We start from the raw sequence: 26,922 nt of genomic DNA, 5'->3' as shown, positions 1-26,922 counted from the left end.
TCTGAAGCTATGAGGGGGGCTCCTTGCTGGCAGACTCCCTTCCAAGGCTTTGTTCCCTGCATATTATTTTATTTTGCATATTATTTGCTTTTTCTTAAAGAAGGCTCCAAATGGGATGCCTCAGGCCCCTCGGACCTGGACCCACTCCTGCACACACCCACTGGTGCTTCCCGTGGCCAAACTGACAGTTTGTTAAAACTAACAGATCCATGTGTTAAAACTGTAACAAATCCGCCCTCAGCCTCATGGCCAGGATCCCAATGAAAATGCTCTCCAGTTTACCAGAGGGAGAACTTAAGGACTAAAAAGTGTGAAAGAAAAAACTTAGCCTAAAGCTTTTCATTAAAAGCATCCATCAGTAAGCACAGTTACTGGGACCGTGAATCCAAGTGTCAAAATCCTGCTTGTATTCCATTAACTTTGCAAATAGTTTGCCACGTTCAACTGATTTCCGTTAGAAGACCAGGCCCACTTGGGGGTCCGCAGGACCAGGCTTCTTCTACGGGATACTGGCCCCCAGAAAGCTCCTGTTAGCTCACGACCAGCCACTGGAACGGGGCGCTATGGGTTCCATGAGATTCCAGCAAGGACAGTGCAGTGACTCTAGCCAGTGGGATTTATAATTCTCATAATATTAACTTTGCACGTTTTGAACATCTCCTTGGAAGATACTCAATGATCAGGGGATATTGGATTTTTTTTCAGGTGAGAGCTTTTCCTCACTTTGCACACTGCCAAAGTCCCACGGAGGATGGGTTGACAAACCGTGGCTGCAAATCCCATTTGAAAACTTCAAGGGAGAAAGTGGCCAGTACTTTAGGGTTTCTGTGGCGATGAGGTCTTCTTCCTTCCTGCCTCTGCTTCCAGTTATTTGCCCATTTCTGGTTGGTTTTTCAGCTTGATTGCCTTCTCTCTGGTCCCACCGATTCTCTTCTCTCCCCTCCGCCTTTTCCTTTGGTCCGTTTCCCTCCCACTTCTTTCCTGCGTCCCCTTCCTTCCCCGCCTTCCCCCCTCTCCCCTCTCCCTTCCACCGCCCCCCTTCTGGCTTTTCGTCTGAGGACTCTGGTCTTCACCCAGCAGAGGGAGACATCACCGCTCACTTGTTTCCCAGCTCGGCAGGGTTCATATCCCAGCACCAACACCAGGAAGCTGCTGGGAGTATTTTAATTTATCTAACTGGCTATACGCGCTGGAAAACAAAACCAAACCCAAGCCCCAGGGTATTGGACGATGAAAATCATTACTCTGAATAGGAAATTGAGAAACTCATGTTTTCATTCCAAAACAGCCCCTTTACAGGTTCCTGTTTATCAAATACAGGGTTGAACCATATGAACTTGCCACTTATTTGGTCAACAATCATCCGATGCTGCATCCTGACAGAACAGAAACCCGATCACTTGGCAGCATAGCCCCGGCGCCGTCTGCGTGCTGGAGCGGGGCTGCAGTTGCAATAAGTCACTGTGACGGCCACTGATTTATTGCCCAAACGAAGTGCGCTGGCATTTAACTTGCAAAGAGATTTATGGCTTCAGATGTTCGAATGTCACAGGCATTATCACTTAATGTTACAACTTAAAAACATCCCAGAGATAATTTACTTTTTGTTTCTGCAGATTTTCAAATAAAATCGCTCGTGTCGGAATACATTTCATTCTGCCCTGGCTGACTTCGTGTCTGCAGTGACCCTCAGACCACGTTCAATGCTGCTGAGAGCAGAGCGTGGCGTTTTCTAGATGGTCTTTATACAAATTAAGAATGAATGACATGATTTATTCCATTTGCTCCAATTCTGTCAAGGTATTAATGTTGGGCACTGTTTATTTCTGCCTGCCTATGGAGCTGTGCTCTGGGGTCTTATGAATGCTCACTTACAGTTATAGAAACACTGCAAACTTCTAAAATCTACCTAAAATGTAGGCTGGGAGAACTTCCTTTTTGTTCTTCTATTAACATTATCATTTAAATTTGTTTAACTTCTTTTTTCTACAGTATTTGATTTTAAAGATTAGGCATGGAGTTCTTCTGAACTGGTATGATTTATTAAACTAAATAAACTATTAAATAATAAATCATACCACTGTTAGGTTTAGTCTTGTTTTGATATTGGATTAAGGGGTATTTAAAAATTAGATTAAGAAAACATAGCAAATGATTTTCCAAAAAACAAAAAGAAATTCCAACAACTATGTACTATCTTTGTGTTTAGCACTCTGATCCCAAAGGAACTTTGTAGCTACAAGTGCCAGATTTAAACATAAACTGTGACCCTGATGCTATACAGAATTTAAATTATTTGACAACCAAATGAGATACACTAAAAACTGGACCACGAGTGGATGTCATCACTGCACACACATGCACAGAACTTCAATATTAGGTAATAATAAAAGCCAATAATGAGGAAGATAGGATCCTCCATTGGCACCGAGGTTATCTGCACTTAATTCCAGTGTGGCTCCTCAGAACATCATAGGTGTGCAAATGACAAAGGCTACACTGGGGTTACATGCACCATTTCAATGCTGCAGATGTCACCTCCTTACTTCTGTAACACTTCCTTCCTCGGGACTTTGTAGTAGAGGGAAGATCACTTAGGCACTATATACCTATCCCCACTCCCAACAATGGGAGATGGTAAGTTAACAGTGAATTTTCCTGTTTTTGAGATACTGTAATAGGTAAGACTTCAGTGGGTACTTGGATGCCAGGGCTATCTATCAAGATTTACCTAATTTTCCTGTCCTGCAATATCATTGTGTTTATCTAAGACCTAAAGACTTTACCTCTAATTTCTAAAATATCACATATTTCCCCGGAAGTGCTTCCCTATCATTCAGGAAGTACCTTTCTGATGTGGACTTTGGTCCTAAAATAAAATAATTTGTTCATTTCCTTCCTTTGCAAATGAACATGCAGAGTCTGGTGCTAAATCTAAATGTCTCCAAATGTCCCTCCTTCAAGGAAAGCTCTGGCTAGAGTAATCATATCTCAAGGTTAACTCACTATTTATTACTGGTAGAGTGGGTAACAAAAACATGCATCTGGGCTTGTGGCAGTGTCGGCTGCAATGTGTCCTCTGATCATAGAGACAGGCTTCTGTTCCAAGGGATGATGCATAACCGACACTGGACTAGTACTCCCTCTGTATACGGGGGTGTATAAAACTGCCCAAAATAAGAGAGACAAACGATTTCCAATAATGCACAACACACAATGCAAGATCACAATCCCTGAGAGAAGGGAATCTCACAAGGTGAGCCCACAGTCAACCAGCTCTCTCCTTGGGGGGACTTTCTCAACCACACTGTAGGCTAAAGTGTGAGCAGAGTACAGCAGTCCTGCTGAGTAGAGCAAGCAGAGATCAGAGTGTGAGGAAGCTGAAGCACCTGGATCCTAGGGCAGGGCATTGGCGAAGAGGGTGCTGTGCAGAGAGAGGGGGCCAGAAGTCCTAGTGGGGGTCCCCCACAAGTCTGCTGCCAACGGCTATGGTGTGCATGTGCAGGATGAGTCTCCTCCCTCAAAGGCTGACAAGATAGCAGCTGCAGTGGGGCTGATAGAGGAACAAAGATACTAGAGGTTGAAAAAAGTAGTGTTGGGGGACACTGACCTCATTAACACTTCCAACATCTTGTTAACATCCCTGATATCCAGCTAGGGCATTAGGAAAGCTGTGCCTTAGGAGCAAGAACCATGCCCTAAAGCGAGACCTTTGAAAGTTCAAGACGATTAGCTAGTAATTGAACTGCCCGCTAAAATAAGAATCAACAGTCTTCAAAAGAAGATAAAATCCAGAGTCTCTACAATATACTGTCCAAAATATGACACTGTATTCAAACAATATCAATAGACATTCAAAGAGATAGGAAAATGTGATCTCGAGTCAAGAAAAAAAGTGGTCAGCAGACACCGGACCCAAGTTAGCCCAGATATACTTAGCAGGTAAAGACTTTAAGCTTCCCATCCACGGCTCTTTCCCTTACCCCAGTCACGTCCATTGTTGTCCAGTCACTCAGGGTGGATGCAATTGAGCTGGCTGGTGTTGCCACCCACAGACATCAGGGAAATAATAATAAAAGAATAATAGCTAATACTTATCTAGTAATCATCTGTGCTAGGCAAGATTTTAAGTGCTTTAATACATTAACTCATTCCTCATAGAAACCCTACAAGGCAAGGATACCAATATTCCCATGGATAAAAACATTTATGAATGAAAACTTTTAGGCAGAGGTTAGACACAATAGCAGTTCGGTGACTCTGACTAACCACATGGAGTGAAACAATGTCCCCATTTCCTCTGTTAAACGCGCCCTCTCTGGCTATCACAAAGGCAAACAGTAAGTGCTCAATAAATGTTTGTTGACTTAATGAATTGTGTCCCATCCACTCTTGACCTAAAGTGGCTCAGTGGCATCAGTACCTTTGAGATAGCCTTTGCTTATTTTTTTAAATCTCGAAAAAACTGGAGCATTGTGGGAGCAGTATTGTGTGAGTCACAGGGTGAAACTAACATATGTTCATTGGTTTTGGTAAGGACCACAGTCATCAGTGATCTGTTCTGGTGATGCTTCATAATACTTTTCTTCATCTAACTGTTTATGTCCTGTCCCCAGACTGCTGACCTCGAGGACAGGGCCAATGTACTCTACAAACCTTGCATTCCTAGAACCTAGTCGAGTCTTCAATACACAGTAGGGACTAGGGACTTGGGAAGTGTTGCTGAATAAACAAGAGGTTATGTACATAGAGAAGTGATCATAGGTGCTGTGGTCAGAGTTCTGGTGAGCTTCGTCCTTACACGACTTTTGTCTGGCACCTGAGGTAGGTGAGAAAGACTTCAAATATGAACATACTTGTCCTCCACGCCTGTGCACTTGAAGGATGCAGGGTATGAGTGAGCATGGGCATTAGAGTCATCAGACTGGGTTTGGACCCATGAATCAATGGCTGTGCCCTTGGGTAGACAATCAGCTTCTCCCAGCTTAAAAAAACCCCAGCATGCCTATGTCCTGCTGTTGGTTTGAGATTAAACAAGAACCCATCATCACATCCTTGAATGCAGTTGATGCCCAATAAGTGTTATCTCCTTTCCTGTGGGCCTGTCTCTACTCTCTCTGTCCTCACTTTCCTCTCCTGAGAAATAAGAAGGGTGACCCTTAAGGCCATTTGTGTGGGGAGTGCAGACAGAACAAGATGCCCTGGGATCACATGGAGCAGAGTGGCAAGGACTGATGTATACACAGTTGCTTCTAAAAAAGACGAATTATTAGCAAAGCAAAGCAAAACAACACAAACGAAACACTGCTCCCAACAAACAAACCCAGCAAGTTCTGCTGGGGCTGGGGCCCCGCTTCCCTGTCTATAAACACAGCCAGAGGTCACAGGGAATAAGTGGTTTCCCTGAGCCCCAAGTAACTGGAGACTGCTGGCTTTCACCTTGAAGCTCTTCATACCCAGAAACAAGGGGCCCAGGAGGCTCGTTCCCCAGTCCATCTTGAAAGGGACATTAATCATGGAAACTCTGTTGTGGGTGACTCAGGTCCACAGAGAGCAAAAAGTGCCGCTGGAGGCCCCCACGGCAGGGATCCTTTTCAGAAACATGGAACTTCTTTAGGGAAACTTGTGCCAGGGAAAGAGGGACCATTGCCTAAGGGGTTTTAGGCACAGACGGTCAGGCCGGCCAGGCTGCAATTTCAGGTGCCCGTGGAAAGCCCCCGCCCTGCCCTGAGTCTCCCCCCCGCAAACGGGAAACAAAGCTGCCTTTCCACGTGGCCACGGCCTGCGATCCCCGGGAGAGAATGAACCGCCGGTCTGATGACTTGCACTAAGGTGTGTGTGGCGGGGCTAAGATTCGGCTGAGTGCGGGAACTGCCAGCGCTGTCCCCGGCACACCAAAGGGGGTGGGAATCAGAGCAGTCTGAGGCAAAGGGACAGAATGGGACACGAGGACTGCTAGCCAGCCAGCCCTGCTTTGGGCAGCTGGATCTCGTCCCCAGATGGTCTGTGTAAGGGGACTTTCCATCACGAGGTGTCACAAGCTGCTTTTGGAACGGATTTTGTGTGTCCTTCTTTTACAAGCCCTAACACACCCGTCACCTGGCGGCCACACCCCACTTCCCCTCGCCAGAGCCTCGTCTCTGGGTCCCTGGGTCCCTGGCACAGAGGAGCTGTCTGGGTGTGCCTGGTGGGTCATTAAGGGTTAGTGAGCACAGAAGCAGAAGGGAAGCCATTGCAGGGAGTGGGCCCCTGCAGGCGGCTCCTACCATGTCGCTCTGCGAAGCGGTGGCCCCATAGGCGGCCAGCCCGTTGGAGGGCGTGGCTGGCTGAGGTGTGTCAGGCTGGATGTACCCTCTTCTGTCAATGAGGCTACAAGAGAGAACAAAACAGTACAGGAGGAGAGTGAGCAGAAACCAAAGATGCCATCCACACTGTTTATTTCCACCTTGGGGTCCCTCTTTCTGTGCTGGGCCCACCAAGACACCTCTACTCACCTTCACGTGTAGTCAGGTACCAAATGCTGTCACTTCTGCTCTTTCAAATGCCTATAGCATCTGTTGCCTCCCGGCCACCTGCTGCAGACCCGACCCTGTCCTCAGGTCTCAGGCCCACCAGCCACTGCCCTCCCACCCATGGTCCCCAGGGCCAGTCCTGACCACGTCACCCCTCCTGCTGGCACAGCTGTGAGGCTCCATCGCCCACAAACACAATCCAGGCTCCTGTGCTTGGCCTTCAGGCCTCATGCACCTGTCCCCCGCTTCCCTCTCCAGCCTTAAGTCCCTGTCTCCTGTTACACACACGGCGCTCGTATGGTCTTTCCCTCCACATGCCTGCGCTCTGCCCCAGACAGAAGCCACCTACCCGGTGCTGAGGATATTTTTTCTATTCATTTTTTTAGAGAGTGTGTGTGTGGGGGGGGCGGGGTGGATGAGAAACACCGGTGTGAGAGACACATTAGCTGGTTTCCTCCTGCATGTGCTGCCCCAACCCGGGTCGGGGATCGAACCTGCAACCCAGGTATGTGCCCTTGACTGGGAATTGAACCCAAGACCCTTTGGAACACGGGCCGATGCTCTAACCACTTAGCCACACTGGCCAGGGCCACTGTCCATTCTTTACAGCCAGGTTCAAAAGCCCAGTGGCCCCTGCTCTTGTCCTTGTACCCACTTTTCATCCTTACTTGGCTTCTCTTAGCGCAGCATGGGGTCTGCCTGGGGTCACAGTGACTTTATACAGTAGGTCAAGCAGCCTGCAAGCTTCCGAGGGCAATCTTCATCATTTGTCCCCACAGCACCTGGGCCTAGAGGACTCAGGGCTCGGCGTCCCCTGGCACCCGCATCCCACCCTGTTGGCATCGCCTGTACCCACACTGGCATCTGTAATGGGGTGTGAGATCCATGAGCGCAAGAGCGGAGTCTTCCTAGTCACTGTCTCTCCCTGGCCCACAGCCAGAAGGTGCTGGGCAAACGCTGTAGATTAAATGAAAATGGTCCTTTGTCTCCCACAGATGAGTTTTCTGAACACTATTTCTACAGACGTCTTTTCTGTGCTCCACGGCGGCTGCCCCGTTAGAAGGTGCGGTGAAGCTTCCCTCACCTTCAAAAGAGCTGCCTTGAGCGAGCGCTCAGTGTTGACCTTGAGTCCAAGGGCAGAACTGCAAAGGACAACAGGTTTGGCTAATAAGTGGGCGACTCCGCTGTGGCCCCCACTGTGTGGGGCCCGGGCCACACGCCAGCAGCTTCTGTGAAATGCCCAAGTGCACTCCACCCCCTCCTGGGCGGCCGGAGGGGGGCTGCTGGAGGCAGCTCCTGCGTGTCAGTGTGGCTTTCAGAAGATGGGGGTTATCATGGCAACTACAGCCTTCCGGTCTTCAAGTGACAGAAGAACAAGCCATTAAGAAATGCTTGTGACAGGATCTTGGACTGGGACTCTCTCTGCTCCAGTTTCAGTTGAATCCCCAGAAGTTTAAGAAAAACAACAGCCACCAGGAGTCTCCATCTGCCAACAGTAGGTGCTGCTGAACCCCCCACGCAGGACGTCAAAGAGGGTCTCAGATCAAGTGTGCAAGGGGAGAAAAGAGAAAAAGTGAAAAAAGCAAAGAAGGAAGTCCTGGAGAAAGGAGTCGTCTGCACCCCACCGATGAAGAGACCAGGCGGGCTGGGGCCGGGGCTGGGGCTGGGGGGAGAGGTGAAGGTGAGGCCAGATGTGGGACAGACCCAGCGTGGAGCTGACTCAAAGATAGGTGTCAGGGGTTGAACTATATCCCCTCAAAAGATACGATGAACTCATGGGCACAGAAAACAGTGTGGTGATTGTGTGTGTGTGTGTGTGGGGGGGGGTAGAGGTAGAAGAGGGTAGAGGTGGGATAAACAGTGATGGGGAAAAAATTAAGTAAAATAAAGGGGGGGGGGATAAAGCATCTAGCACACACACTGAGAGAGAGAGAGAGACAGAGACAGAGAGAGATCCCTACCCAGGGAGGAAAGTGTTAACCTTCAGTGAACCTTGGAGTTCTGATTCATTGAAATGACACTATTTTGGATGAAAGGAAAGTTCTCTGAGTCCTTGTTTTCTTTTAAGTGACAGGAGAAAGTAAGGGACTTGCAGGGGATTTCATCCAGGAGCAGAAAAAGAAATGCGTCATCGAAAGTGTGTGAAGGGACAGCAGGGAGGAAAACAAAGCCGTCGACCTGCGTCCTATGGGTTCAGCCTCTTCATGTACTGGCCACCACCCAGGGCTGCCATTCTGCCCCAAGTCTCTGTCCAGTCCTCACCGTGGTCCAAGAGCCCCTCCAGATCTGGCTGCGCTCCCCTCATCTCATCCCTTGTCTTCCCCTCCCTACCGGCCCCCCCTTGCTCCATTGACAAGCCAGGCTCTCCCCTCACCTCTGAGCCCTCACACATGCTCTTCCCTCTGTCTGTCCTCCCACAATGCCTTTCCCCAGTTCCTACTCATCCTTTAGAACAGATCACTGAAAGCCCCCCTCCTCTGGGAAGCCTGCCCAGGTGTCCCGGGAACCTGCATCCTGCCCTTCCTTACAGCCCCACCGCCACGGTGAGGGTTTCCCATCCTGGGTCTGCACGTAGCCCGGGCTCAGCAATGGTTGCCAAGTGAATTCTTACAGCTGGCCAACCCACACCCCTGCCCCGTAGGGCTGGCCCTGACCACACCTAGGGATTTTATCTTTCCAATTTTTCATTCCTCTTGCCAGACCTGTATGAGGAACCTCTCTCCCCAAACCTGGCCATTTCCACCCTGGTGTCCCCACACCTCCCAGGACACTGCAGGGAGCTGGATGTGGGTCTGCAGCTCGCACTGGGAAACAGGAAGACCCACTCTTATGAGCACACTGTCATATGGTTTAACAATGGCTTAGAGGCAACTCGAGTGCATGGTTCTGGGCACACAGCTCCTGATACTATTATTATTATTGTTGTCTTATCACAACCTCAAAAGCTTCAGGTCATACACATCTCTCCCTCTGAACTATCTTAGCATTTACATTCTACACAACTCAGCTCTTAATACTCATTTCTACACGTTTTCCAAGTGCTTCTGACAGAGTGTCCTGGTTCCCTCACTGTGCTAACCACAGCTCCCTGCTCACCACTGACACACTACATCATTCAATAACTAATGTGGTCACGTGCCTCGGTTTCCCTATTTGACAGGAATTCAATGGTAGAACCAAGAAGGTGTCAAGTATAACACAAAAGACAGCCAGGTCTCTCTCTGTTTCACCGAGGCCACGTCTTTGTGTGACCTGATCCACCAGCAGCGGCAGAGCTCTCCCTGGTGAGGTCCGTGCTCACGCAGCTACGGTGTGTGCTCCCCTGAACCTGGTGACTGGACGCTGCTTTCTGAACCTCACCTCGGAGAGACGGGCCCGCACAGGGCAACACAGCAATTCGTAAAGATGTTTCCGTAGCTGTAGGGGTTGTAATTCTCTTTACCTCTTTTATTTGACCAAGATCCTTTAATCTGAAAGAAAAAGACAGTGACACAGTATCCGTCACACGAACACAACCGTTGGAGCGAACTGGACCAGGAGAAGCCCATAAGAGTGCAAACCATCTCCACTCGTCTTCGGCAGGAGAGCGAAGACAGTTCCACGAGGAAACTGGCTTTTATCCCAAACCTGGAAATATCCCCAAACAGCAGGTCAGATTAGGGAGAAAGTAACATTCTCTGGGATGCGCTTATTTCTACTACACCAAGCAGATGATCCTGCACAAAAGTTAAACTTTGGGGCTGGGCAGTCTCCAAAAACGACACGGAGACGCTGACCAGGAAAGGCAGACTCCACCTTCACCTGGGATGCCAGCCTGCCCTGGTCTCTCTTCGGGGAGGGGTGACAAGTTGGTCACAAAACCACTGAAAAGAGAACAGGATGTCCTCCGCAGGGCTCGGAGTTGGGTGTCACCTGGCTGACCTTAGTATCTAGTTAACTGACGTGGTCCGAAAGCGAGACAGCGTAGAGACCGCGGACAGAGGCCTTGGGGCGTGACACATGAAAGGCTCCCGTGCCGCACACTCTTTGCTCCCAGGGCTCCCATCTGGAACGGGGTGTACGGAAGACCCTGGCTCCTAAGCTCTTCTCTCCCTTCCCCCCTCGGTTGCTGAACACAAAAGAACACACACCGGCCCCGCATTGCCGGCCACTTACATCTTCGTTCGTCGTCTGGTTGGAGCTGATCAGGTACGTGTGGAAACCCAAGAGCCCAACGATGGACCAGACGGAGAAGAAGCACACCACGGCCTCCAGCACGGTGACCTTGAGTCAAGGACGTGAACCGGGAGCATGGGAGGCTCTTGGGGTGCCCGCGGGGCTGCCATGGCTTGCAGTTTGGACGGGAAACACCACAGGCACTCCCTTAGGCCTCTTGCATCTATGTAGCCTCTCCCACGGGTGTTCTCCCTACCTGGAGGGACCCCCTCGGGCAGGCCCTATGCCATGTCCTCCCGCCACCTGCGCGGCATCGGGCTCAGTAAATGGACGGGCTCCCTGAACCTGACCTGTTGACCTTTCCATGGGTTCCTCGACTGTCCCCCACCCGACCCTTTTCGCCTTTTCACTGTGACTCACTGTGTAGCCACCGACTGTGGCAGCAACACCAGAAAATACACCGGCTGGGGCTGGCAGCAGCCCTGGCCTCTGATGGAAGGACTCAGTATTGGATAGCGCTTCAATCACAGACTCTAATTTTGGCTTCCGAGGGCTGAGGGCTGTAGTACCCAAGAGGCTTCTCCCCCAGCCTGATGGGGAGGCTGTGAGTGACTGACCGTGGGTGGCTGTACCGGGCAGGGTTTATCCTCATGGCTCTCTCTGGGCAGCCCATCCACACCGGTGGCTGCCTGCTCCCGTCTGCACGTGGACTTCTAAACCAGTGGGGGCACTTCTCAGGGCGGCATCATGGTGAGGGTCATTTTTATTTAGGGCACGCTTTCCCAGCCCCTCAGCCAACGCTGACACAGAAAGCGCTGAACCCTGGATGCTCACCAGGCTCTGGGTGACGGACAGTCCACAGGTGTGTTATAGCCAAAGGAGGAAAGGGCTGGCTGGCATTCTTCAACAGGACAGAGAATCAGCCAAGAGCCTGGCGACTTGCAAAGACCAGAGAATTTTTCTGTCCCACAAACATTTATAAAATTCTATTTATAAGATACAGATGTTTCTTGGGGAAAAAATTTCTTCATAGGTCTGGGAGTTTAAGTACGCACCATGCATCCCCCAACAATGAATTATAGGCCAGAGAAAATACTCGCGCTTTCCTAATGCTTCCAGGGATGGGAGCCATGCCCCATACTGTAATATATCTCCATTGATTTTTTTTTTCAGGGTTGGATATAACTCACCCTTAGACCAGAGAAATGAACACATTACCCAGGGCAGCGCCATGACTGGCCACGTCACAATGAACGAACGCCACTGTCCAGGGACGTGGGCTGCATACCGAACGGAGGAACGAACGGCTCCTGCCTGCGACCAACAGTCAACGTCAGGATGCACCCTTGGGTCTGCTCCCGAAGCGGTAGAAAATGCATTATTCTTCCAAGGGCTAAACTTCGAGAAACTGCTAGTTCACAGAAAAGCACCACCCAGGAGGAGGAGAGTGCCCTGTGCCAGCTAGCCGAGGGGGACAGCCGAGCCCACTAGAACGTCAACACGCAGCGTCCGGGGGGCCCTCCTGTCCTCACAGAGGGCGGAGGAGAGGAAAACGAAGGCGGTTATTTCGGAAGCAGATAAACACAGACGGGTGGGGAGGGTCAGCAGGGGGAGGGAGATGCCGAGAAGCAGATCCCTGCCCGGGGCTACTGCCAGCCTGGGCAACCCCTCCCCTTCTCCCAGGGTTACCCAGGTGGGCAGACGGTTATGGTGGGAGGCCTGGTGTGCACACGGGGACACACGGGCAGTGGCCTACGTAGCAAAGACTGTCTCATTCTCAACTGCCTTCCGACAGGTCAGCACTCACAGGTGCCCCTTCTCCTAACCTCATGCCCCATCCAAGAGGGGACAGACTGAGAGGCAACCGCGCCGGAGCCACGCCCTGCGCCGGCTTGAAAGGGACAGTGAGGAGGTGCACAGGGGCGGACGGTCAGGAAACCGGGGGTACCAGGAGGTGACTCCGGCAATGCATTTGCACAGGCTGGAGGAAAAGACAAGATAGAAAGACTGAAGAGGAGGGGACACGTGAAGCCAAGCAAGAAATGGTCAAGAGCAGGAAAGAGAGAATAAAAAATGGAAGCAGAGATTTATTCACTGAAGAACACGTGAAGAGCCGAGCTCTGATCTCGGGAGCACCGCGCGTCGCCAGAGGTTTACAGTCCAGGTAGCACGACAGTGAAGCCCAAGGACACGTACCATTCCTCTGTGCAAACCACAGAACACGGGCGTGAGAGCCGAGGTGAGGGCCAGCAGTTAAGGCGGCGACTGCCCATGCTGTCCCTTTGCAAAGCCGCTTACGATCGCCACCCTACAAGGAGCCACTGTCCTGCCCGTGGACGTGGAATTTTAAAGGTTTAGCACAACAACAAAATGCAGCTTTCTATATTAATATTTCATGCTTTAGAGACACTTTATAAATAGCAGAAGGCAGTTTCCCCGTTAGCTCACGCCTGTGTCAAAATGACATGAATTCGAGGTGAGGTGCAAACCGCGGCCCACGCTGGCCCCCCCACAGCAGCCGCTCCTCCCACGGGGAGTCTGAGGGCAGAATCGCCACCATTCGGAACAATGGCTGGCGTCACGGGCTTGTGCCAGGTGCCGTCCAAAGGCTTCACAGGGACGAACTGAACCCTCAGACCAGCCCAGCGAGAAGCACAATTCCCACTTGACACATGGGGAAACTGAGGCAGAAACCAGCTAAATAATTTGCTTAAGAAACAGTAGGGCTAGGATTTGAACCCTGGGGTGTGGCGCTGCCAGTTCGCCAGACAAGCCATGGCCTGGCTGCTTTCTTAATTCTTGCTGAGGGGTGGTGGCTCCAGCTCACCGTCCCCATCTCTGCTTGCAGGGAGGGGGTCCTTGTCAGAGATTCCGGAGCCTGGGGCTGCTGAGGGAGACAGTCCCCTTCACATTCAGTCTCAGACTTCGGTACAAACACCTGGACAATACATCTCACTGACCTAACAGCTGGATGTTGAAACTGTCTCTGCCAGAATAAGAATAATATACATTCTCTTAAATGTATAAAAACCCATTTACTGATTTTAAAAAGAAGAGAAATGACAGGAAACGTGCCAATTCCACTAGAAGCTAATTTATAAGCACTTGGAAGTTTACTGCATCAGAGATGAGCTCCAAATTGTAGCTGTTAGCACTGCAGCCTCCTGTCTCCACCCAACTCCCAGTAAGACAGTGGGTCTCCTTTGTGGCCAGGGGTACGGCTGTAAATCCCCCGAAGCCCCTGGCCCAAGATGTTGCACCCCGAGGCACTCACTAGCTGACTATGAAACTGAAAAAATACTGGAAAATGCTGATGGCTAGATGCTCCTCCACTGGGTCTCTGCACAATTCCAGAAGCGCTTACTCTGAGCCTTATGCACCGGCCCTGTCCTGGGACAGGCGAGGGAGAGGAAGATGAGCTCCGGGCCGAAGGGAACAGGAGTCTGTCCACCCCTGGGGAGCTGAGCAAGGGCTGATGCCTTGCAGGGAGCTGGAAACAATGTTGGGCAGGCTGGTGAGGGTGAAAGTGAGACACCATGAAACTAAAGCTTTTCAACTGTTTTGTGTCCCCACTCTTTTAAATCTCAGAAAAAATGCACACACATTTTTTCTTATAATTTCAGGAGGCTTAAAAACTCCCCTGATGCTGTTCCATGGATACACACTGGCCCCCAAGGTAAGGTGTCCTGATTTACTCGAATTCTTCCATTTGACAGACTGGAAGGTGAGGCTCAGAGTCATCAAGCCGCGTATTGGAGCTCACACAGCAGTCCGTGGTAAAACAGAACTAGAACTTGGTCTCCAGGCTTCTGGGAGAGACAGAACCCTTCCCAAGGCCCGAAACTATGACAGTGCCACATGACAGGCCGTAACTTCAGGGCCTCGGACCTCACGGCAGCAAGACAGAGACTGCCTGTGACATTGAACCTTGCTCCTCAGTCCCACGGCCTCGGGGCCACCCCTGGGTGGAGAGCTTATCTTCGTTAGTATGTCACAGCCCATCTCTTTACATTCCAGCGGTCAGGCTTACGGCCTGATTTTTTATTCCTACTGCCAAATCCAGATGGCAGTTTATTTTGAAAAGTCTGTGTGTTTTATGTGGGTTTTCTTATTGACCGAAGTCCCCCAGATCCCACAGTGGCCAGGGACTGCTGAAGTCCAAGGCTCTGCCTCGGGTCCTTTCCTTTCTCAGCTCTGGGCTTACGAGGCCCTGGGTGCCACACGGTGCTGAGGGACACTGCTCTGTGGGCACCAGGCATGTGCCCCGAGTCCTCCTGCATCTTATTCTACGTCAGGTCTCTGTCTTGGGTTCTGATATTTAAGTATAGAAATAGGTGCTATTGGGAACTCTTTTTTTTCCCCCCTAAAAACTACAGTGAAACGAGCAACGCTCACTTCCAGGAAGAGCTTGGAGGGAAGGGCAGATATCAGGGGCAATTCCCTTTGCTCTCTAGACAGAGTGTCCACAACAGCACTTAATGCTGTTAGATATTTAGGCTCAGGAACCTGTCGGCATATTATCCTCAGCAGTTAGACGACCCTGTAATCCTTAGACAGAGACAGGGAAACACAGCTTGTGCCTGTCACCCGAGTGCCCACCACTGTGCCGGGGACGGGGGCCACTGCCTTCACACTGATGTACATGGCAGACACCTTGCAAATGGAGAGTCACTGAGACCCCTCAGAAGAAACCATCTGACCATCTTTCGGTCTCTCAACTCCTTTTCTCCTACACGCTTTTATACCAGCAATAAAGGTGTATACCTGTCCCAAATTAACCTATGAAGTCACTATAATTCTCATCACAATTCCAGCTGGAATATAAAAAATGGAACGAGTGAAAATGTACAAGAAAAGGTAAGACATTTTGAAAGCAAGCACCATAGGGGTGGGAGTTTTGTGGCATCTCCTGACCCGTTGTCATGCTGGGCTCCTGCCTGGGAAAAGGTGACCTAACACTGAAGCCAAAATACCCCAGAGCAGCTGCCTCGGCTAACACAAACGAGTCTGAGAAAACCACCCCATTCTCTCCCAAAGGAAACGAGGCGAGGCGAGAGTGAGGTTCGGGTGGAACGCGACAGCCCAGCGGCCTGTGCCCCGTGGGGAAGAGCAGGCAGGTGACATGATGGGTCCTGAGCTGCTCCCAGCCTGACCTTCCTTATTCTTTTTGGAAGTAGAGAGTAATTAAGGAGCATCACGCAAACCCATAGTTAAAGTGAGGGGCTGCGTTTTTAAATTAAAAAGCACATATTTCATGTGTGCCCCTACCCCTAACCCCAGTCAGCAATGTGACTGCCCAAGACCCCTGTTCTGACGAGTGTTTTCTGTCTGAAATGCGTGCTTTGGAGAATGCCTCCGTCTACTGAGTGAGTCTGTTGAGAAATGTTGATGCATCATAAATCTATATTCCAGAAGTATGCTTTAGGTTCTACTGGGTTACGATTTGCTCAGAAAAAATATGAAGCTCTGGTCATTAGTGAGGATGTATGTGTGATAAGTAGGGCAGGATCCCATCAGGACAGTTGATCAGTGTGTTTGGCTCCTGCCTTCCAGCTGGACACCTGTGTGGCTTTGGAGGTGGCATGGGGATGGCTGAGCAGAAACTTGTGAGGGGCAGATCACCGAGAAAGGGTGCGCTAACCACTGGACGGCAGACAGGGGACAGCCCAGGGAAGCTGTGAGACATGGCGGGTGCTTGTACCTAAAAGGGACCATACTCTCTGCATCACTCCACAATTTGATTTTTAGACATTTCCATGTCAACATGTACATCTACCTCATTTTTCTCAACTGCTTTATAAATTCCAGAGTATAGATGAACCATAGTATATTCTATTGATGGATATTTAGATTTCTTAATTCTTTCACTGCTCACAAAAATGGGGTAGTGGATTTTCTTGTTTGTATTTCTTTGTACATGAAGGTTAGTATTTCTCCAGGATTAACAACTAGGCGTGTCATCGCTGAGTTGAAAGTTAAGCATATTTTAAATGTTGACTGACTTGCCAAACTGCCCCCTCAAGAGATGGTACCAAGTCATCCTCCCACTTTCCTACATCTTTACCCCCACTGCGTGCTACCAGTGCTATGATTTTTGCCAATTTGGTGGGCTGAGAAGTGACCGACTGCTAGTGAGCTTTGCGAAGGCCCGTGGGGCAGACAGAACAATGGCCTCCCCAAAGATACCTAATCCCGGGTACCTGAGAATACACTGACGACAAGTCGAAAAGGAGTTTGTGGATTGAAAGTTATGGACCTTGGGATGAGATTACGCAGAATCATCAGGGTGGGGCCAATCTGTAAAAGCAGAGAGGTTCTGGCTGAGGTCAGAGTGATGGTGGAAAAAAAAAGGAAAGATTCAAAGTATGAGAGGGACTTGATCCACTGTTGCTGGCGTTGAAAAGGACTCATAAGTCAGGGAGTGCATCAAGAAACAGGGACCTGTCCTATCCCCATGAATTCAGTCAACCCCCTGCATGAGCCTGGGAGAGGGTTCTCCCCAGAGCCTCCAGGTAAGAGCCCAGGTCGGCCAACACCTTGATTTAAGCCTTGTGGGACCTGCAGCAGAAACCAGCTGAACTTACTGGCCTCTGACCTGCAGAGCTGTGTGATGATAAATTTATGTTGTGTTAAGCCTCTAATTTGTGGCTGTTACAGCAGCAACAGGCAGCTAATACAGCCAGGAACGTGCCAGAGCAGGCCTGGGAGAGGCCCTGGCCTGGCGGTACAGATGTCCTGCAGCCAAGCCACGCCTGGATGCTGTAAGGGCCTGTCATGCACTCACAGCAGGTCCTGGCCACCAACATCCTGAACTTGGAGGCAATGCTGAGGGAACAGCCTCAAAGGAGAAAACCTCAGGCTATTGGTGAGGCTCAGCAGATATAGCAACACTGGGAAGACAGTGGCTGAGATTTTTTTATGAGTTTTCAAAATCCGGGCCATAGGGTAAACTCTTTGCCTCCACCTGAGAATGATATTCTGAGAGAAACTAAGCTAAAATTTTCTCTGGACCAAATAAGAGCATTTCTCCCTCCCTTTCCCATGTGAATGGTTTCTGCAGCACAGTCAGCGTGCCACTTCGAACGCACTGCCATTCTTCCTTTCCACCAGCAGCATCTGTCTACTCCCCCTGTGGGGAACACAATGCTCTTGATTATACAGACTGTGAGCACAGCCAAACCGTGAGAACAGCGGACGTGTGAGCTCTAACAGAAGGTTCTGGCAGAGCCTGCCCATCGCACCAACCCCCACAGAAAGAAGCTTCCTTGAAATCGCTCCTCCCACGTGTGTAAGCAATGCTTGGGCGCTGAGCATTCTCACATAGATTCCAATAGTTAATTTTGTTAGCACAGCATTGTCAAGTACAGAGTGGCTGACTCCCGTGGGCCAAAAAGCTGAGACACAAAAGGGTTAAAAGCAATGACCCGTACCTCATAATTAGCTGTGACAGATGTGATGGAGCAGGAATGAAAAGCTGTTAACCCATCGAGGACTTGCTACTGGTCTTTCCTTACGACTCATCCCAGGATTGGGAGATGGTAAGATCCCTGGGTTGGGAGGTCTGCAGTGGATGACACACACACACCCGGCCACAGCAAGCCCAGCTCCACACAGCTCCAGTGGGGAGGGCTGAGGGTGAAGGTGCCCACGAGAACCACGTGGAGCGGCAGGTGGCCCAAAAGCCCCAGGGAGCGGAGCCGCTGAAATCCTCCAGGGTTCGGGTCAGCCTTTCTCACCAGGGAGTCCCTGCCACTGACAAGGGATATGTAACCTCAGTGAAGTTCTTCCTTCCTTTAAGAGCTCCCTACCGCAAGACGACGACTCCGGGGAACAGGGAGTTCAAGTCCAGGCTACCTGGTTATATAGACGGAAGGGGGCTGGGTCCCAGAGGGAACTGGGCAGTGGGGCGAGCTGGCTGGCACTACACCCATTACTGTAAAACCTAGCTGGATGCGAGGGAGCGGGAGCCCACGCGAGAACTTAAGGGGTGAACATTTTTCTTTCAAGAAGTTCAAAATACTACAGTAGCCTGGCCGGCATGGCTCAGCGGTTGAGCATCGACCTCGGATCCAGGAGATCGCAGTTGGATTCCTGGTCAGGGCACATGCCCGGGCTGTGGGCTCGATCCCCAGCAGGGGCGTGCAGGAGGCAGCCGATCAACGACTCCCTCATCATTGATGTTTCTCTCTCTCTCCCTCTCCCTTCCTCTTTATGAAATCAATGAAGATATATTTAAAAATATAATACTACAGTACATGCTCATATATACTGTTTGAGAGGATGGGATTAATCCAGTGACTTGACATTGACCGTTCAGGGCTGTGAAAGGTGGTGTTTCTGAAACCAAATATGGGTTATCTATATTGCCCAGAGGGATGCCAAACTGACCCCCATGACCGAATCCACACGCAGGCTCCGGGAGTCCCATCTGGTGGCTGCCTGCCAAGAAAGGGACCCCCCAGGGGCATCCGCAGAGATTCTGTAGGGACCACCTGCTGATCAACGCGAAGCCAGATGTAGCCTGCAGCCTGACTTCTCCCCAGACAGCCTGGCTTAACACAATCAATGTGGGTTCTTGGGGCTGGGCAGGAGTTCACCAGGTTTTCCAGCTAAAGGGCGCTTCAAGTGAAGCCAGGCTAAGTGAGCCGCTGCGAAGTCCAAGCTTTCAGACGCCATTCGCACGCAAGCCAGCATTAGGGGGCCTTTCAGGTGCTTCACGGAACAAAAAAGAATACGGTTTCTGAGGAGACAAGCCAAGGCACAGGTGAAGAGGTAACCGAGGAGAAGGTCGGTCCAACACAACACGTCAGCCCTGCAAACAACACAACCACCACAAAGGATATCTTGCAGGACTGTCCTTAAGAGCATTAAGGAATCCTGTTTGTTGTGAACCTGTGGGAATAAAATCAACATTTAGTATTCAAACAGTCACCCCCGGAAAACAACCCGTCACGCTCAGAGCTCTCTCATCTACATGAAAATCATAGGTGTCTCAGGATCAATGAAATAATTATATTGTGTATGTGCTGCGGCACCCGGGGTCCTGATCCGAGACTGAGCTCCCCCTGAAGTTATTCAACAAGCACACGGCAGAATCACACCCAGACCCAACATCTGCAGGATGTGTTTTCAGTAAAAGCAGATGGATGTCTGCATATTTTCCCATAAATTGTAGTTCTGATTACTCCTTTGTTTTCCTCATTTTTTCTTCTTTTTTGAAAGACAGTTTTCCCAGGGTTTGTTAACTTTTGACCCTGGATGTCCTAGAAACTAGGCTACGTATAAAAGACATCTTTCTCTGCGCCCAGAGTAAACACTCATAAAGCTGAGGTTTATTAGATTCCTTTTGAGTTTGGGACACTTTAACATGACTGTCTATGCCAGAAAACATTTCTTTAAGGGCTTGAGCAAAGATGCATCTGACAAGAAGCAATTTTTATTTATGTATTGACATTATGGTCTTTACAAATAAAAGCTCAAAGGAAGAACTGTTGAGGTTCCCATCGTGGGGTGGTGATGCCGGGTCCCCACTGTACTGCAGGAAGCCATGTGTTTGGGGGCACGGTCTGGCCCCGGGGCAGCAATGAGGTGATACTGATACAGGGACGGTTCTAGTGCCTTCCTGCGGCATGTTGTGATGGTGTGGGCGTGGCTGCAACGTGGGAGTTACAGGCAGGTCCCAGGCCCCTCTGTGTAGCTGGAAGCCTGCTCAGCCACGGGAGGCTGAGTGGGATGGCTCCACACTCTTCCTCGAGGTCCCATTCCCTCTGTGCGTGCCCCCCTTCTCTCTGCACCCACTGGCCACCACGGAGGCCCGAGGGGGTGCCGCGTGTGCCAGGGTGCCGGCCAGGGAGAGCTAAGGGAAGCTTGGGTGTCCCTACTGGGCCAGGAGGGAAAACCAGCAAGGCTGAGGCAGACCTGTGAGCAAATACAGCCTTGAGGCCAAACGAGACCAGAAGAAGTAATCTGTCTTTCCCTTCTGAACCCAAATTGTATCACTTCCCCAAAGTCCCCTCCTCTGTGAGGAATTCCAGACGTCACTTGTCAGGAATCTGCGATAACAGAACCCTCACTCCGCTCCCCTCCCAGCCCCGTCCTCTGCTCAGAGCCCGTTACCTGGTGGGAACAACTCTGGCGACAGCTTCCCAGCTGCAATCTTAGGGGGGTCATGGGAACCATATAAAAACTCTGCCCTTCCTAAAAGCATCCCAGGTCAAGCCAAAGGGGGGGAGTAGGGGGTTGTTGGGGGGCAGAATAAGAGGAGAGGAAAATCTTTATTTGCTTTTGTCCAAAACATTTGGGTAACCTGAAGGCAGATACATTCTGAGCGCTTTTTGTGTGGAAGACTGGATTAAAACATACAAGCGTAAACCACAGCAAAAGCCAGCGTTCCGCAGCCCTGGTGAGCGAAACTTGAGAGGAGGTGCCAGTGGAATGACAACCCCACTGCGGGGTGAGGCGGGGCTTGTGCGTGGGCTCCCAGAGTTTGCGTGTGTGGCTGAGCAAATGAAAACAGGTCCTTATTGTCCCGGATGTAGGGCAAGGCCATAACTACAATGTGATTGTGTATATAGGAAAGCATTTTGAAGGTGCTAAAGACGACATGAAAATGCACCATTTACACTGTTTTGTAGTGTCACTGGTAGTATGTTGGATACCAGTACCTCTTTCTTCCACACGTGTGCATGCAAGGGCTTCTTCTCTTGGAACCTTTGGTCTGTTAACACCCAGACAGGACCCTGGCTACTTTTGCCATTTCTCGACTCTGAAAATTGAGAGGCGAGGTGCCTCTGCCGAGCCACACTGGCATCAGCCCCCGGTGTGTGGGAAAGGTCCTTATGAATGTCACCCCTGTTCTTGCAGTCCCGCCAAGTTACGGCTCCCAAGCATATATTACAGATCTGTATCACATTCAGATGAAAGGATTTCAGTAAGAAAAAATGGGAACGCGGATTAAAAATGCCCATGAAATTCTGGGGTACTCCATTTAACGTCCAAAACTGACCAATATTTAAAAAAAACGAGAGTGAAACTTCCTTACCATCCACTTCCCCAGGTCCCATGCAGGCACATACAGCCCCCCAGAAGAGAAGGGGAGGAAAGCATTTCCAGCTGCAGCCTCAGCACGCCCCCTTTGCGGTTTCAGTGCTGCGGCTCCGGGAGAAAGTGAGGCGTGTGCTCAGATACTTTCTGGAACATTCCAGAAAGAGGCTCCGTACTTGCTAATGGGTGGTTGTACTTCAGGAATGTGGACAAGAGGCCCCGCTGGACTTTAATGTTGCTAATGGCACTGTAATGGGATTTTAAAGTCTCAAATTTATAGCTCAAAGCCAATTAACTCCCTTCTCGTCACTGTCTACTGCAGGAAAGTGAATGGCCAAGAGACAAAAGAAACTCGAAGTTACGACCTTCAGAATGGGGAATGAAACATGCCCTTTGCTTAGGCAAATATATATTGAAGTCATTTATCCCCAAATCTCATTTTTAACCAAGCTGCTTCCTTTATATGCCAGGGCTAGCTCTCTCACGTTCTAGCAGATACCCGAACATCTTATCAAATGCATACCTTTAATGTGTAGATTCGGGTGCAAGAAAACCCAGGCTTTATCCCCAGACACTCTTTTCTAGGGAGGTGACTGTTCTGCTTAAGTAGATATCATGTTAAAAAAATAAAAAGCCCGGCTGCTCTATGGTAATCCCGGCAGCAAGCTGTCCTTTGTGCAAATGTGGGGCTGATTCTTCCAGGGGACCCCTTAGCAGAAGAGACAGTGAAGTCACTGAGCTTGGAATAGGGACAGTGTATGAAGGAGAAAGCCCTGGAGGTAGAGAGCCTGTCCCAGGTGTGACCTGGCAGCTGCCCCTGGAGGGTGGGGGATGGGGAGTGGGAGGGAGGGGGGGGAGGGGGCATGGGGGGGCATGGCAGGGGAAGGCAGAAACGCAATGGGGGCGGCCTGAAGTGAGGAGGGGGACAGGGGAAGAGAAGAGAGAGCCCCAAATGATCAAAATATTAAATCAAAATTAAATCAGAAAACCAAGGTCAGGCACAGGGTTACGTACGCAACCTGAATCCGCCAGCATACTTACGAAGAGTGACGTGGGTGATAACGAATGCAAAGATAAAGACTGTCAGAAAAGACAGAGATAAAATAAACATATAAAAAAATCTGTAGTTTCTTTTCCCCACACAGTTGCCTACCCAGGGACAGTGGTGGTCAAACCGTTCTGAAATGAGAGGCAGAAAAGAAAAAAAAAAAGGAAATCAATTAATAAAATGTATTTTTTACATGAGGGAGCCCCTCTCCCCACCACCCAACCCTCTGATAATGTAATAAATGATATCATGCTCCGTATTTACCAATTAGCCACTCAGAGCAAGGCTTACCTTTAAGGCATTTCAAGGACATAATTATTCTTTCAACAGAACTTGGCTAATTACAGTTAGAAAAGTAAAGATTTCACCCTTTTGTAAAACAACAACAAGGACAAAAACACCTCTTTGGTTCACAGAACAATCTCTCCTTAAGGGGGGACCAAGGCCCCCGATGTAAGGGCGGGCCGGGGTCTCCGCCTTCCGTGGGTACACTGTTGTATTCAGCAGCCACTTCTCATGGTAAGTGACCACAGAGACACGCCCCAAGGGGCCTGGGACAGGACAGAGGGACAACCCTTGGTCTCTCACCCCAATAACTACTGTTTCCTAAGAAATGTCTCCGCTACTTCAATAGTCGTAGGAGAACTGTTATTATTTTTTAAAGTGAACTGTGACCTTCGATTGCCATGTAACACCAGATCCTTCAGCCCCCAGTTCTCAGCTTCCTTACCCGTGAGACAGGGATACTCTATAGGGCTCTTGTTGGGTTAAACGAAGTAATGTCTGGGAAGGGTGGTTTAGAAAAGAAAAAGAAAATGGTGACGTCGTCCTATTTCACAGATGAGCAAACAGAGGCTTAGAGAGAAGGGAGGCCGTTTGCCTGGAGCCACACGGTTCAGAAGCAGTGAAACTAGAGCCTGAGGTCAAGTCTCTCTCTGGGCGAATGGACGGGTGGCCTCCAGCACTTTATAAATGACAGGGCGTGGGCTTCTCGAATTCTGATACCTTACCAGGTACCCTGAGCACAAACCCACGACTTCTCGCCTTGGGGCTTTCACACGAGTGCACAGCTAGCTGCTTCTCTCCTGTCCCCCTCGGCTGACCTTCTATCAGGAAGACCGAGGGGAGCCCTTTAGCACCCACTCACCTCGGACGGCCTGCGGGAGGGGACATGCTAGGCATACCACTTAGCTTCTACTCGGGGCCAAGCTTAGCTTCTGACCAGTGTTCACATTTTATCTACCCACGTGTGCTTTAAAAACGTACAGAGAGGGCGAGATGAGGTGTGACAATGTAAATGAAACATTACAAAGTTACGCAAGGCAGTCAACTTCATTACTTTCTGGTCGCCCATCATAAATCACCCAACCCTATTTATGTCAAGTGCAAGCTCGTTTCTTGAAAAGGGCATGAGGACACCTGCAGATATGTCTTTATTGATTTTTTGAGAGAGGGAGGGAGGCAGAGAGAGAAACATTGATCGGTTGCCTCCTGTTCGAATCCCGACTGGGAATTGAACCCACAACCTTTTTGGTGTATGGGATGACACTCCAACCAACCGAGCCACCCAGCCAGGGCCCAGGCACCACTTCTGATGCCGATCTTTCCCTCACCCCCACGTCCCATCCATGAACAAGTCCTGTCAGATACCCCACCATTAACTAAAATCATCTTATTGATTTGCTTTTATCCACCAACCTACTCTAAGCCTTTAGTAAGTATCTGTCAAATGACTGAATAAACCTTCTCACTACCTAAAGGACACCCATGTGAGCAAGCACATTGCCAACGTCACGAAGCTGATGGGCAGCACGGCTGGGACGGGGCCCAGCTCCACCTGCCTCCAGAACTCGGCCACTAAATGCCACGTGCTTTAGTGAGCATTTGCCACCTGCCCAGCGGTATCAAGTGCTAGGACTAGCAAGAGAAAAACAGCTGCACAGACTCTGTGCCTCCAGGCCTTCCTTCTGTTCTTTGGTGAGGACACTTACTTTCAGACTCCTGAATATTCCTCAGACCCAAGGCATGGACTCCTAACAGAGGAAAGCCTAATTTAGGGTTGAAATCTGGCTGCTCTCCCACCACACTCAACCTTCTCCCTCCAGGGGTCATGGATAAACCCGATGGGGTGGCTCGCCCTGCCCCTCGAGGCCCTGCTCTGGCTGCAATCCCGGGAGCTCCGAGGGGTGCGGGAAGCCGGGTGCCGCCCGGCTCATTCTGAACAGGAGGCTTACGTTACTGTCGTTCAGTTTCCCAGGAAGAAGAGAAGGGAATCTGGGCACAAGCTGACACAGATGTGGCTCTGGGGACCTGGCTGGAGCAGTCATTGGCTGGAAGGGACAACATCTGGAGGAGGAGAGGGGAGCTTGACAGCTGGCAACTCAGGCTGCGTGCAACCACAACATCTGGACGTTTCAAACAACTATTATTAGAGGTCAGCTTGGGTATTTCTGTGCGGAAACACTGACGGGGGGTGCTAGGCCCTAGGGGGTGGGGCCGGCTGTGTGGGGTGGGAGCGTTTTAGGAAAAGCACTTTGTAGTTGTTGCCACATCCCTTGATTCTGAAGACTGGATCCTGCCAAAGGGAGGGGTCTCTATGCTGCAGCATCTCTGGAGGATTCCTAGGAGCTATTCCCTAAGGGAGCCCACACAGGAACAGAGCCTGGGGGAAGGAATAGGGGAGCAGATGCGCCTAGAAGGTTCTCTAATCAGGGGGATCTGAACCTGAGTTGCTAGCTGGTGGCCCTGACCACACCTCAGCTAGCGTCTCGCTCTGCCCTGGGATAGTTTGTGGATTTTCCTCTCCTTCCCCAGGTCACCCCTGGCACCTATGTAAGTGCCTGCATGTAGCAGACTCTCCACAAGAACGCTCTAAGTGAAGGAAGAGACACCTTCCATTGCCTTAAGTAGGTTTCTGATCACTGCTCCTGGCTGCCAGGTGGAGACGCTGAAAAATGATAGCGAAGGTAAGATTTCAGGCAAGCCAGGCACGCGAAAAGGCGGGGTCTGTGAAATCTGAGTCTGTTCAGAGAAGGCAGAGCGACGGAAAACGGTCACTCGAGGCTAAAGGAGCTGAGCGGACAGTTGTTAGCATGAATCGGCTCGGGGAGAAGTGGCCTCTGGCCTGTCCTGCTACCTGCGGGAGGCAGAGGTGGGTGTACTATCAACAGCGCCGCAGACGCCACAGGCACCCCCAGGGGTGCGGGTGAAACTCAGGGGCAGCAGTTTCGAAGTCACCTGCCCGAGGATTCTCCCTGGGGCCGAAGGTGCCTCTTCAACGGCCAGTGGAAACATCCAGGAAAATGAGTTATGGCCCTGTTTTGTTAGCCCCAAACTCTAAATAGTAATGAGAAGAGTATTATTAATGATGAAAACTGCCATTCACTGAGTGCCCGTGACGTCATTATTTCCATTCATCCTTGACAACAGCCCCACACTTTCCACAAGAGGGAACCTCCCAGGGAGGGGAGGAGGTGCCCCCAGGGGCCGCAGGCACTGGGCTGACTTGATTTCTGGGAGAGACGGAATATAAAAAAGAGCCCTTAAAAACAAGGAGCAATGGAGAAGTGTTAAAATTAGATGGGACAGAAAAATCCACTGAAATATTAAGGGAAAAGTATTCGCCAATGTCGTGTTTGAACACAATGTTTGAAATGTAGAGAATTTGAAATCTGCTGGAGGTTGGGCTCTAATCCAGGTCCCCGAGAGTGGGATCTGGAGATAGATGAGACCATAACCCACGGGGCAAGCAGAGGCGGCCGAGGATGCTGACTCTCCCGAGCAGCGTGGGCTCTGGGAGGCCGAGCCTCAGCATGGTCAGGAAGGAGGAATAACCCAACTTCTTTCTCCCGGGACGTCTGCAGAGGTGTGTGAAGAATAGACGTCATAGGCAACTGAAATGTAAAACTTCTACTCTAAATGGTAATTCTATTTTAATTGACTTAAATGCTTTTAAAGGTATGAAGTGGAAAAGGGCTTTTCTTTAAACCTAGGACATTTTATCTCCAAGATGAGAAAAACTTGACCTCTTATTTTCTTAGAAGGATGAATATTGAGATAAAGTGGCACCTACTGTTACCTGGCTTTTATGGTTCCCACATAATTCATAAAATTAGGTAATAAAAACATTTAAATATTTAACTGGATAAAAAGTATTAGAGGACC

General features: G+C 50.2%; 1 protein-coding gene across 5 annotated transcripts in view; it reads right to left on the bottom strand.

The window, feature by feature from the left end:
• ZDHHC14 (zDHHC palmitoyltransferase 14) overlaps positions 1–26,922 on the bottom strand; it is a 151,088-nt gene that overhangs the window by 4,575 nt on the left and 119,591 nt on the right. For all 5 annotated transcript variants that reach the window (XM_081139898.1, XM_081139900.1, XM_081139901.1 and 2 more), the window contains 5 exons: positions 22,752–22,889; positions 19,511–19,559; positions 10,668–10,770; positions 9,873–9,982; positions 6,267–6,369 (listed from right to left, as the gene is read on the bottom strand). In XM_081139898.1, the coding sequence (XP_080996024.1) occupies positions 6,267–6,369; positions 9,873–9,982; positions 10,668–10,770; positions 19,511–19,559; positions 22,752–22,889 (503 nt within the window). The remainder of the gene's footprint in view (positions 1–6,266; positions 6,370–9,872; positions 9,983–10,667; positions 10,771–19,510; positions 19,560–22,751; positions 22,890–26,922) is intronic.

This window comes from Miniopterus schreibersii, assembly GCF_964146895.1.
Source record: "Miniopterus schreibersii genome assembly, chromosome: 6".
Lineage (NCBI taxonomy): Eukaryota > Metazoa > Chordata > Mammalia > Chiroptera > Miniopteridae > Miniopterus > Miniopterus schreibersii.
The sequence above is the reverse complement of the archived record's forward strand: the minus strand, read 5'-3'. Positions and strand labels throughout refer to the sequence as shown.